The following is a 12962-nucleotide window of genomic DNA, read 5'->3' on the forward strand; positions in this document are numbered from 1 at the left end:
TTCTATGTGCCTAAAGGAAATGTAAAACACTGCTGAATATTTTTTCCTTTAAAACCACCAATAATTACATAACACTAGACATTTAAATTGTAAACTACTTATTTTTAATGACCAAAACAAACCTTTGGTTTTATGTTAAATAACTCTGCCTCATAAATGTGCCAAGTTAAACTTAACAAAAAATTATAATGAAAGCATAAAAATATTTTTAAAAGAAAACAAAATAAATTCTATGTTCCTCGATGAAGTAGATCTAGATATCAGCAATGAAAATCCAAATCTGTAGGTAACAGCACAATGTTAGAGCTAGACTGGACAGAAAAGAAAAGATCTCCAGTAGTCATCAGGCAATATAAGTCATTTCTCATTCAAAAAAAGATGATGATGAATAAATATAGAGAATAAAATAGAATCTTCTTCTAATACTTCTTTTAAGTATCCCACACAAGTTTTCCCATTGGTCTGCAGAGTATTAAGAAGCATCCTGAAAAAGAAACACTCTATTCTCAAATACAGTACTGAGAGTAAGTCTAATCTAAATAGTTTGTTTTCTGGGTTATTTCTCAGTGTCCTTATTAATACACCAATGATCTCCACAGAGAGCATGCATACACTGTGTGCAGCAGTTCCCAGACATATTTCATCAGGAACCCTACATTTCCAAGAAATTTAAAATATTAAACTAATTTTTTTGACAGGCAGAGTGAACAGTGAGAGAGACAGAAAGAAAGGTCTTCCTTTGGCCGTTGGTTCACCCTCCAATGGCCGCTGCTGCCGATGCATGGCACTGATCCGAAGCCAGGAGCCAGGTACTTCTCCTGGTCTCCCATGCAGGTGCAGGGCCCAAGCACTTGGGCCATCCTCCACTGCACTCCCGGGCCACAGCAGAGAGCTGGACTGGAAGAGGGGCAACCAACCGGGACAGAATCCGGTGCCCCGACCGGGACTAGAACCCTGTGTGCTGGCGCCGCAGGTGGAGGATTAGCCTAGTGAGCCGCAGTGCCGGCCAATATTAAACTAATTTAAATGCCATCTTGTCAGGGTGTCCTGTAGGCTACTATAAAACTTATTAAAGATTTATCCACATCCTAATTAAGAGTTTTGATTTCCCAATAATATCTAAAGGAGCTGATAATCACAGTTATGTATTTGTAAATATTAATATTTTTAAGAGCAATTTAAAAACATAACCAACAAACTTGTCAAGTCGCCTTGACAACAGACCCCACAAACACTGGTTCCCATGTATTATTTCAATGTACCTTAAAGTGACTAGAAAGAATATCAATATAGCTTTTATCTCAAAATACCACATGTTAATATTCAGCCTTATTTGTTTACCTCTCCCTCTGGTGGGAGAGGTAAACATACTTGCAGAGTGGACAGTGAGAGAGAGAGACAGAGAGAAAGGTCTTCCTTTGCCGTTGGTTCACCCTCCAATGGCCAGGAGAAGCACCTGGCTCCTGCCATTGGATCAGCGCGGTGCGCTGGCCGCAGAGCGCCGGCCATGGCGGCCATTGGAGGGTTAACCAACAGCAAAGGAAGACCTTTCTCTTTCTGTCTCTCTCTCTCACTGTCCACTCTGCCTGTCAAAAAAAAAAAAAAAAAAAAAAGATGAATGCTCACTTAATGCTTAAAACCCAAAAAATTAGTATTTATCAATTAATAAATTAACTAAGGACAGGAGACAGTTTCTTTACAAGATAAAGCAATTAAATCACTAGCAGATTCAATTAAAATTAATATGTAAACATAAGTATGTTGGAAAGGACACAAGATATCTATATTATAAACGTACCAAACCATAAAGTCCCAGAAAGTCATCAATTTCTAAGAAATCATCAATTACTAAACCCGATTTAAAAAGTGACAAATCTTAGCTTTGGGAAAAAGCTGCCAAAAGTTGTCATTATAATTCTTCAGAAAATGCTTTGATCCTTTATAATAGATCCAGACAAAAAATTTTTTTGTCTAGCTCACATTTCTTTATACAAATTCAAATAATTTTAGTTGATTCTATTTTAGGTATGCCACATTCCTATTTTAAGATTTATTTTATTTATTTGTTACAGAGAGAGGTAGAGACAGAGAGAGGTCTTCCATCTGCTGGTTCACTCCCCAGATGGCCACAATGGCCAGAGCTGCCCCAATATGAAGCCAGGAGCCAGGAGCCAGGAGCTTCTTCCAGGTCTCCCATGTGGGTAGAGGCTGAAGGACTTGAGCCATCTTCTACTGCTTTTGCAGGCCATAGCAGAGAGCTGGATGGGAAGAGGAGCAGCCAGGACTAGAACCGGTGCCCATATGGGATGCCAGTGCTTCAGGCCAGGGCTTTAACCCGCTACGCCACAGCGCTGGCCCCCCTACTTAAACTCTAAAGTATGACATTCTCCATGATTTTATGTAAGAGCTATTGCTTACAACCAACTTTTTCTATATATAATTTTAGATTCCCAATGAACCCTGGATCAGAGTCTCTGGAATAGGTCAGTGGCCTGCCATCCTCTAAAGCATCTCATGTGACTGGTTCCACTGGGAACCAATGCTCTATAGCACATTTTTATTATTCTCATTCCCAATTTTTCACTCATATAGTCAGAGAAAGCAAAAAGTATACCATGAACTAGTATGATGTAAGAGGTATAAATGCATAACAGGACGGTATATGATTTGGTAGAAGAAACCAATGATAAGCACCTACAAAAAACTTTTTTAAAGGCCAATAAATAAGGAAAGATAAAGAAATTGATCATCTCCATATTTTCTCCATGAATTACACAACTGATTAAGAGTGAGGACAGGATCGACTGTCTTGTGAAATCAAAAAGGAAAGAAAATAAAAACAATGGGGGCTGACACTGTGGCGTAATGGGTAAAGCCACCGCCTGCAGTGCCGGCATCCCTTATGGTCGCCGGTTCAAATCCTTTCTGCTCACTTCTGATCCAGCTCTCTGCTATGGCCTGGGAAAGCAGTGGAAGATGGCCTACGTGCTCGGGCCCCTGCACCCGCGTGGGAGACCTGGAGGAAATTCCTGGCTCCTGGCTCCAGATCGGCGTAGCTCCAGCCGTTGCGACCATCTGGGGAGAGAACCATCAGATGGAAGACCTCTCTCTCTCTCTGCCTCTCCCTCCTTCATTCACACTCTGTGTAACTCTGACTTTCAAATAAATAAAATAAATCTTTAAAAAAAAAAAAGAAAAACAATGATCTTTGAATAACTGAGACTTTACTTACTTATCTTATGTTTTAGCTTGAGAAGATTTGATGTTCCTTCTAGTAGCTTCTTAACAATTAGAGAGCTTTTACCAACATAGTGGGCTTTCTTTCTCAAACAATTCACCTTCATCTGCCTAATGGTCTTTTTGCCTCTCACCAAGATAAAGATGAGGAAAAGGCAGCAAATTCTTAACTTATAAAAAATTATCCTTCCTCTACAATGCTTGTCCACAGTAGCTACTGATGTGCTTCAGCAGTTTCCAACCAGCTTCCTAAAGTACTGGAGCTATATCTTAATTATTTTTCTATTCATTCATTTGTTCAGAAGTCTTGCACAGAATGTGAAGCCTTCAAAAGTAGAAACAACTAATGAATATAATAAAATTTACCCAAAAAACATCAGCCATGTTCCATATCTTTATAAATTATATATATTTTGCTCTATTATCCATTCAAATAATTACTCATTTGCTCTTGCTCCAAATGGCTAAACACAGAATTTCATTCATTGCAAAACATAGGCAATATTGGAAATAGCTTATTTTTATATATAAGTATATAAAGAAAAAGAAATTACAATCTATTTCTGAATTCTTACAGATCATCCATTTTCAGGGGCTTCTTTTCTTCAAACTTTCCTTGTTTCAGCTGTTTCAATAACTACACTAAATAACAGCAAAGGTTATTGACAAAGATAAACAACAAAAAGTAGATTACACTCTCCAACCAATACCAAAGTTTTATACTAGCCAATGCAATCACAAAATTCCTACCTCAAAAATTTGTTCAAAATTCTGAAACTCCTGTAGTCTTGCCTGAAATCCTTCAGCAAGTGCTCCACCTGTAACACATAGGCAAAGATTATAAAACCTAGCAGTCATTCCCATTATCAAGGAGGTTATGTTCCAAGAATCCCAGTGCATGCCTGAAACCACAGGTGGAACTGAAATCTATATATACTATACTGTGTTTTTCCCTCTTCATACATAGCTAATTTAATGCTTTCTCCATCTTTACTAAGTACTTACCATGAATTGTGGCCATAACTTCTGTGGCTAGAAATGCAACAGCAAGACTAAACATGAATTTCTTTTTCCTTGTTCACACTTTTGAGGACAGAAGATTCATTTCTACCACTGACCTTAGCAACCTCTGCACAAAATTTCTTTCTGCCCTTATTCAGACAAGAACGTTCAACTTTTCACTTAAAGGAAGCAGTTTATAGCTTGTCTTTCACATATCCAAATTGCCAGCATCACTATGCTTGTTTCAAGGTCATTAATAAAATAAGGGTTACCTGAACATAAGTACTACAATACCATAACAGTCAACCTTATAAGTGATAACTAAGTGAATAATGGGTAGGTAACATATACTACATGGAAACACTAGGCAAATGGATGGTTATATCCTAGGCAAGGCAAGGTACCATCACTTAGAACAGCAAACAATTTAAAACATGCTTACTTTGGAATTTTCCAGTAATATTTTCAGATTGTGAGTATCTAAAACCATGGAAAACAAAACTGTAGAAAAGGGGAGAACTAGAATATATAGCAAGATCAGATCTCTGTAATGCTATTGTTTTCATAACCTGTGTACTTGGATTTCAAAAGGAATCCTATAATTAATACATACCACCTTCTGGCATTCCCTGTGTCTTGTGCTTTCTAGCACTAAGAACTTCCTTTGCTGAAACAAAAAAGATACGATTCTGTGCTTCTAATGGATCCACAACTTTGAGCTCCTCCACCAAGAAATGAAGACATCTTTCCATGTGCTGCCTGCGTACCTACAAAGAAAAATAGAGTATAAAAGGAATCGGAATAATTTAAACAAATTTAAGTAAAAACCAGCTATAGTCCAATATTACACTTCATTTATAGTGAAAGTATAGTAATAGTTCCCATACACTTAACAAGTCCATGATATTTTAATAAATGAAGTTTGATATTTCATAATAAGAAATCTCTCTTAAATTAAGGATTCTCCTTTTGAACAAATATTTAAAATTCTGGTGGGCCATCAAATACTATACAACTATTATAAAACATTGCAGACAAGTGATTACCATTGTGGCACAGATCAAGCTACCATTTTAATATTAGTGATGTATGTGATTATATCACAAAAAAACAACGTATAAATGTGTACAAATTAATAGTTGTGGCATGCAGGCAATACCCAAAGGAGATTTTATCTTCCAAATTTTCTTCATTGAAACTATTAATACCTCTGAAATCAGAAAATAAGTGCTATACTAATATTGCTACAATGAGGCCACTTTCATTTTGGAATCAGCAAAAATGGTTTATTTTTCTCTTAAAAACAGTAGGAACTAAATTTGGGGAGAGTGCATTAACTAGAGATTAGAACTGCAATGTAAGGTTTGAGACTAGCACTTGAATATTAAAGTTAAGATAAAGGGTGAGAAGGTAAAATTTAATACTAGCTGTTAGCATTAGGGCTATGGTAAGAAATTTTTATATTACAGTGTAAGAAAATTAAGCTAAAGTAGAATGCTAAACTACATGGGGAAGATCAGTTTGTGGGTGAAATTTCCTAATTCTCTGATGATTAAGTGAGCCCCAGTTTGAAAACATAATTATAAAACTACAATAAATAATACAGGATATAAAATTGTATATTAAATAAAATTCTTCCCATTTTTAGGACCTCTGTCCTCAATGAGTTGCATTATGAGAGTTAACTGTAAACCTAGTTCTCAAACAGTTTTGTGTGTTTGTATGTATGTGTGTGTGTGTGTGTGCAAATTGTTGAAATCTTTACTTAGCATAGAGTTGGTCTTCTGTGTACAAAGTGAATTGAAAATGAATCTTAATGGAGAATGGGACTGGCAAGGGGAGAGGGAAGAGGAGAGGGATGGGAGTGTAGGTGGGAGGGCAGGTATGGTGGGAAGAATAACTATATTCCTAGAGTTGTACTTATGAAATTTATATTCCTTAAAAAATTAATTTAAAAAAATACACTAAATAAATAAAATTCTAATTTGGGGGAAATGAAATCTAAAATATGAGCAATGAGGGGAGATGGTAAATTTTCCTAAATTTTCTATAATAAATTCATATTATTAAAATCAAAGCATCATGCAAATTAAATATTTACAGACCAAATGTCAGAAACTCTATTCTTTGAGAAGTTTCTATAACTACCAATGTGACTAAAATGAAGTAAAACAAAATAAAAGTGTTGTAGATGATGTTAATTAACCTGAACTTCTCAATCTGCTGGTAGGAATATGAACTGGCCTGAGTACTTTAGAGAACTCTTGGGCTGTGTTTACTAAAATCAGACATATTCTTGACGTGTAATGCAGCACTTCTACCCACGGACAGATACACTCAGCTTACTGGCATTTGCATTATTGAGGTTTGGGTCAACTTAATCTTTCTTTGGTGGGCTGTGCTGATTTACAAGGTTGTGTAATAGCATCTGAAGCCTCTACCTGACTAGATGCCAGTAGCACACCTCCCAAGCTGTGACAATAAATAACATCTTCAGACACTGCTGAATATTTCCTAGAGATCATGATCAACCAACCACCACAATAAAAATCAGTTATATACCCAAAAAAAGTGCATACATATGCACAACAGAAAGGCATATACAAAAAAAAATACACAGCATTATACAAATAGCTAAATATAGGAAATCTACCCAAATTCCTATCTCTAGCTGAATGAATAAATCAATTTAAGCATATTCACAGAATAAAATACTATAAAGCAATGAAAATGCACAGCTTGGGGCTGACATTCTGGCATAGTGGGATAAGCCAGTACTGCAACACCAGCATCCCATATGGGCATCAGTTCAAGTCCTAGCTGCTCCACTTCCAATTTAACTCCCTGCTAATGGCCGCAGAAAGCAGTAGAGGATGACCTAAGTGCTTGGGCCCCTACACCCATGTGGAATCCAATCCAGATGAAGCTCCTGGCTTCAGCCTAGTCAGCCCCAGCTGTTGCAGCCTTTTGGGGTGTGAACCAGTGGATGGAAGGTCTTTCTTTGTTTTTCCCTCTGTGACTCTGCTTTTCAAATAAATAAATCTCAAAAAAAAAAAAAAAATGAACTACAAATCCACCTAACAATATGGATGTATACAACAAAATATAGAGCCAAAGAAACCAGAAAAAAAAAAAAGCAGATACTCTGATTCCATGCCATAAAATTGAATACCAGAAAAATTTATGTTGTTAGAAGTCATTCTTACCCCTAAGGGTAAAGCTAAAAACTTGCTTTGGGATCCAAATCCCATTAAGTTGGAAGGTACCAATGCCATCTTACTAGTTAAAGTGATCAGTTTAAGTTCATAACTGATCATAATGATAGGATTAAATGTCAAAGGGATCACATAAATAAGGCCAGTGTCCGCTAATAATAATTGATAGAATTCATAAGGAGAGAACGAGCCAACATGGGAAGTGGGATACACAGCAGACTCATAGAATGACAAATGCCCTAAATAGCACTCTGGCCTCAGAATCAGCCCTAAAGGCATTCAGATCTGGCCAAAAAGCCCATGAGAGTATTTCAGGCATGGAAAGCCAAGACACTCTGGCAAAAAATAACCTAAATGAAAGATCTCTGTGAGTGAGATCCCAGCAGAAAGAAGGGGCCATCAAAGAAGGAGGTACCTTTCTCTGAAGGGAGGAGTGAACTTCCACTTTGATTATGGCCTTGTTTAAATAATGTCAGAGTTTGTGAACTCAAAAGGCTTCCATAGCCTTGGCAGCTCATGACAAGAGCCTCGGGTGATTACTGATGTCATAAATCAATTGTTAAATCAACAGGAGTCACTGTGCATTTACTCCCCATGTAGGATCTCTGTCCTTAATATGTTGTACTATGAGAATTAACAGTAAAACTAGTCTTTAAACAGTACTCTATGCTTTGTGTATCTGTGTGGCTGCAAACTGTTGAAATCTTTACTTAGTATAGAGTTGATCTTCTGTATATAGAGATAATTACAAATTGAATCTTAATGAAGAATGGGATAAGAGAGGGCATAGGAGATGGGATGGTTTGTGGGTGAGAGGATAGTTATGGGGGGAAAAGCTATTATAATCCAAAAGCTGTACTTTTGAAATTTATATTTATTAAATAAAAGTTTTCTAAAAAAGAGACACAAAGCCTATCAATTATACTGACAATAATTATTTGTATCCATTATTTTTCAAAAAATAAAACACACACACCAAAAAAAGGGGGCTGGCGTTGTGGCGCAGTAGGTTAATCCCTCCCCCCCTCCCCCGCAGCACTGGCATCCAATATGGACGCCGGTTCTAGACCCAGCTGCTCCACTTCCAATCTCTGCTGTGGCCTGAGAAGGCAGTGGAAGATGGTCCGCCCTGCACCCACATGGGAGACTGGGAAGATGCACCTGGCTCCTGGCTTCGGATCAGCACAGCTGTGGCCATTTATCTGTCTCTCCCTCTCACTGTCTGTAACTCTACCTCTCAAATAAAAAAAAAAATGAATCTTTAAAAAAAAAAAGTTCTGATAAGTGGTTTTCATTAAATGGGAGGGTAGAGGATAGAAAAGACCAGGAAGGTAGATTCTGAAGTTGGGAGTGTTATGCCTTTTGACATAGATCCTGAAACAAGTGTTAAATTTGTGAAATTCACTGAGCTTAACATGTACAGTTTATGTATTTTTCTGTTATGCATATTTCAACAAAAAATTAAAACAAAATTTTAAATTTCTGAAATAACTAGGTTTTCCCTCAAGTAGCTCAGTTGGTCTCTCTCACACATCCATATCACTTTTCTATAATATTCTTTCTACAAGTAATAGAATAGTTCTATTCTATAATGTGTATTGTCTTCTCAGATAACATGACTACATTTCAAAACTTAAGGGAGGAGCCTGTGCTCTGGCGTAGCAGGCTAAGCCACTGCCTGTGGCGCCAGCATCCCACATGGGTTCAATTCCCAACTTCTCCTCTTCTGATCCAGCTCTCTGCTATGGCCTGGAAAAGCAGCAAAAGATGGCCCAAGCTATACCCACATTGGAGACCTAGATGAAGCTCCAGGTTCCTGGCTTCGGATCGGCCCAGCTCTGGCCATTGTGGCCATTTGGGTAGTGAACCAGTGGTTGGAAGATCTTTCTGTCTCTCCCTCTCTGTAAATCTACCTTTCAAATAAATAAATCTTAAAAAAAAAAAAAAAAAAAAAAAAAAAAAAAAAAAAAAAACCACTTTAGAGAAAAAACAACTTACATCTTCCATGTATTCTGGCTCTGATGCAGAGGCATCCCAACGATTATTCAGAATGAAAATATTAGGTTTGGAAAGCCGTTCGTTCACTTTGTGAAAAAAATGTTTTTCCTGAAAAACAACAAAACCCCATGGTAAGTTCACTTATAAAAGATCTCTTATATTTAAATTTAGAATTGACACCTCATTTTAAAGGTCTGAACCACTTAAGACAACCGTGATTAACATCCATTGATAAAGGATCCCAAAGCATTCTATGGGCATTAAATTTTTCAAAGATGAGAAAATTAGCACATACAAAGGCTACAGTATAGATTTTCCCACTCCTACCATAATTCTTTAAAAAAAATTTTTTTAATGTGTGTGTGTGTGTGTGTGTGAGAGAGAGAGACAGAGAGAGAGAATGAATGAATGAATGAATGAGTAAATTCTCACCTGCTGGTTCAATCCTCAAATGCCCACAGCAGTTGGGATTGGGCCAGCCTGAAGCTAGGAACACAATGCAGTCTTCTGCATGGGTGGCAGGAACTCAGATTACCTGAGCATCACCACTGCCTCCCAAGGATTGCATTAGCTAGTGTCAGAAGCCAGAGCCAGGTACTGAATTGAAGTTCCAATGCGGAATTGGTGTCAACCCCTAGGCTAAATTGCCTGCCACCATTGAGTCTTTTTGAAAATCTAATTTTACAAATATTCATCAGGCTCTACTACATGTAGGAGGTAAAACTACTAGATATGATACAAGGATATTTCTAAACATTTATGGAAAATATAACTAAAGTTTGTTTATTTTGGTGCAAAAATTTTTGAAATCCATGCACAATTTTTTCATAATATTTTCCATAAACTTTTTCAAGATCCCTGTAGCCCTGTTCTTGAAAAGCTACCTCAAAATACTGGCTAGTAGCCAGTATTTTGGTGCGGTAGGTTAAACCACTGCTTGCAACAAAGGCATCTCATATCTGAGCAACGGTTTGAGTTGAAGCTGCTCTGCTTCTGATCCAGCTTCTGCTAATGAACCTAGGAAGGCAGAAGACAGCTCAAACACTTGGGCCTACCCACATATAAGACTAGGATGGAGTTCCTGGTTCCTGGCTTCAGCCTAGCCCAGACCAACTGTTGCAGCCATTTAGGAAATGAGTGGATGGAAAATATCTCTCCCTCCCTCTCTCTATTGCTCTGCAGTAAAGGAGGCTAACTTATGTGCATGTGCCTATGGCCTAAAGGTTAACTGCCCTGGCCAGTTAGGATGCCTGTGTCCTACACTCTTCTGCCTGGGTTCAATTCCCAGCTCTGACACCTTTTTCCAACTTCCCACTAATGCAAACCATGGGAGGCAGCAGTGATAGCTGGGTTCCTGCCACCCATGTGGGAAACCTGGATTGAGTTTCCAGCTCTTGGCTTCAGCCTGGTCCAGTCCCAGCTGTTGCAGGAAGAGGAAGTGAACCAGTGAATGCTTGCACACACACGTTCTCACTTGCTCTCTCAAACACAACTTGTAAAAAGGCTAATAATGTAAGACTTGTAAAACTCATTGTAATGAACAACAAAGTAAGGTGTATGCCATAAACACTATAAATAAATGCTGTGAATATTCAGAGGAAGGCGACACCACATCTAGCTGACTTTTTGGGAAAAGCTCCATAAAGAAGTGGTGATAAAGATGGGCTTAAAATTCCTGTCAACTGGGAATTTTGAAAGGTGAAAAATTTGGAGGTGTATAAGTTGTGTCCAAGGAGCAGCATAAGCAAAGGCACCAAAATGACAATGTGTATCAGAAATTTCTCTATGTAACATGCAAATGGAATTCTAACATGAACATTATCTTCGAGGCAGAGAGAAAAAAGAGGTTCACTCTGTTGGTTCACTCCTCAAATGCCTGTAATAGTCAGGGCTGGACTAGGTCAAAGCTGGGAGCCACAAACTCATCCAGGTGTCCCAAGTGGGCAGCAAGGGCCCAAATTCGTGAGTCATCACCTGTTGCCTCCTAGGGTACACAGTAACACAAAGCTGGAATCAGAAGCCAAAGCTCGGACTCAATTTCTTAACAGCTAAGCAAAATACCCACTCCTAAAGTAGATTTTCAGCATTTATTCATTTATCACCAGATTATAAACAACCATCAGTGTTGTTGGCAGCAGCCTAGTCAATGTGATACATACTGAGCCATCCAAACTTTAACATAATGACAAACAAGTTTGCTAGTAACACCTAGACTGTTAGGATATTTGATTGTTCCCATGCTGCTAGTAAGAATTTTTTAAAATCATATCGTAGTTTGAATATTAAACACCTAAACTCTAAAAAAAACCTCTGTCTCTCCCTCTGTCTCTAACTCTTCTTCTTGAATAAATAAATAAATACACCATGCAGAGCTGGTATTGTGGCGTAGTGGGTTAAGTCACCACCTGATAATGCTATCTGCATCCCATACGGGTGCCAGTTTGTGTCCTGGCTATTCCATTTGCAATCCAGCTCCTTGCAAATGGTCTGGGAAAAGCAGTGGAAGATGGCCCACGTGCTTGGGCCCCTTCCACCCACATGGGAAACCAAAGAAAGCTCTTGGCTCCTGGCTTCGGCATGGCCCAGCACTGGACACTGTGGACATCTGGGAAGTCAACAAGCATATGGAAGATATCTCCTTTTCTCTTTCTCTCCCCTTCTCTCTCTGTAACTCTTTCAAAATAAATAAATAAATCTTAAGGGAGGGGGGGAACAACCACAATGTGCAATGCCGACATTCTATATGAGAGTACAGGTTTGAGTCCTGGCTGCTCCACTTCAATCCAGCTCCCTGCTAATGTGCCTGGAAAAGCAGAAGATGGCCCAAGGCTTAGGACCCTCATGCTTACATTGGAGACAGATGTAGTGCTGGGCTAACTTAGGCCTGGCTAACTCTGGCTGTTGTGGCCATTTGAAGGGTGAACCAGGATATGGAAGATATACTTTCTCTCTCCCTCTCCCCACCCTTGATAATAAAAAAAAATAATAACTAAATCTAAATTGTTCTAGGTTTGACAATGGCTTAAAGTATACGCAGGTAGGCTGGAACCTAGGGTATATATGGGTAAAGCTGGAAAATGTTGACAAAACTGAAAAAATTAAACATCTCATCTGACAGATGGCAAAGAGTGGGAACACTTTATTCAGTAGACTTAACAGCTTAATAACTCTGGCACCCATTCTCTCTGAAACTGGCAAATAACCCAAATGTCAACATTATATACATTATCACCTTAAATTCATAAAGATTCACCAGAAGCTAAAGCTTAGATTGCTATAGAAACCCAGGAAACACTACAGAAGATCAAAGGTGGCCTTTCTAGTCCTATGGTAATAAAAAATCCTTCATCCCATATCAGAATGCCTGGGTTCAAGTCAGAACTCAGCTCCTGATTCCAGCTTCCTGCTATTATGCACCCTGGGTGGCAACAGGTGATAACTCAGGTACTTGGGTCTCTCCCACCTATTGGAAACTCACACTGAGTTTCTTGCTTCTGGATTCAGCCCGAC

General features: G+C 38.4%; 1 protein-coding gene across 3 annotated transcripts in view; it reads right to left on the reverse strand.

Moving 5' to 3' along the window:
- Positions 1 to 12962, reverse strand: part of MFN1 (mitofusin 1) — a 47392-nt gene that overhangs the window by 14909 nt on the left and 19521 nt on the right. For all 3 annotated transcript variants that reach the window (XM_008266537.4, XM_070072480.1, XM_002716333.5), the window contains exons 7-9: positions 9453 to 9560; positions 4853 to 5006; positions 3988 to 4055 (exon numbers count right to left, since the gene is read on the reverse strand). In XM_008266537.4, coding sequence (XP_008264759.1) covers positions 3988 to 4055; positions 4853 to 5006; positions 9453 to 9560 — 330 coding nt within the window. The remainder of the gene's footprint in view (positions 1 to 3987; positions 4056 to 4852; positions 5007 to 9452; positions 9561 to 12962) is intronic.

Source organism: Oryctolagus cuniculus, chromosome 4 (assembly GCF_964237555.1).
Source record: "Oryctolagus cuniculus chromosome 4, mOryCun1.1, whole genome shotgun sequence".
Lineage (NCBI taxonomy): Eukaryota > Metazoa > Chordata > Mammalia > Lagomorpha > Leporidae > Oryctolagus > Oryctolagus cuniculus.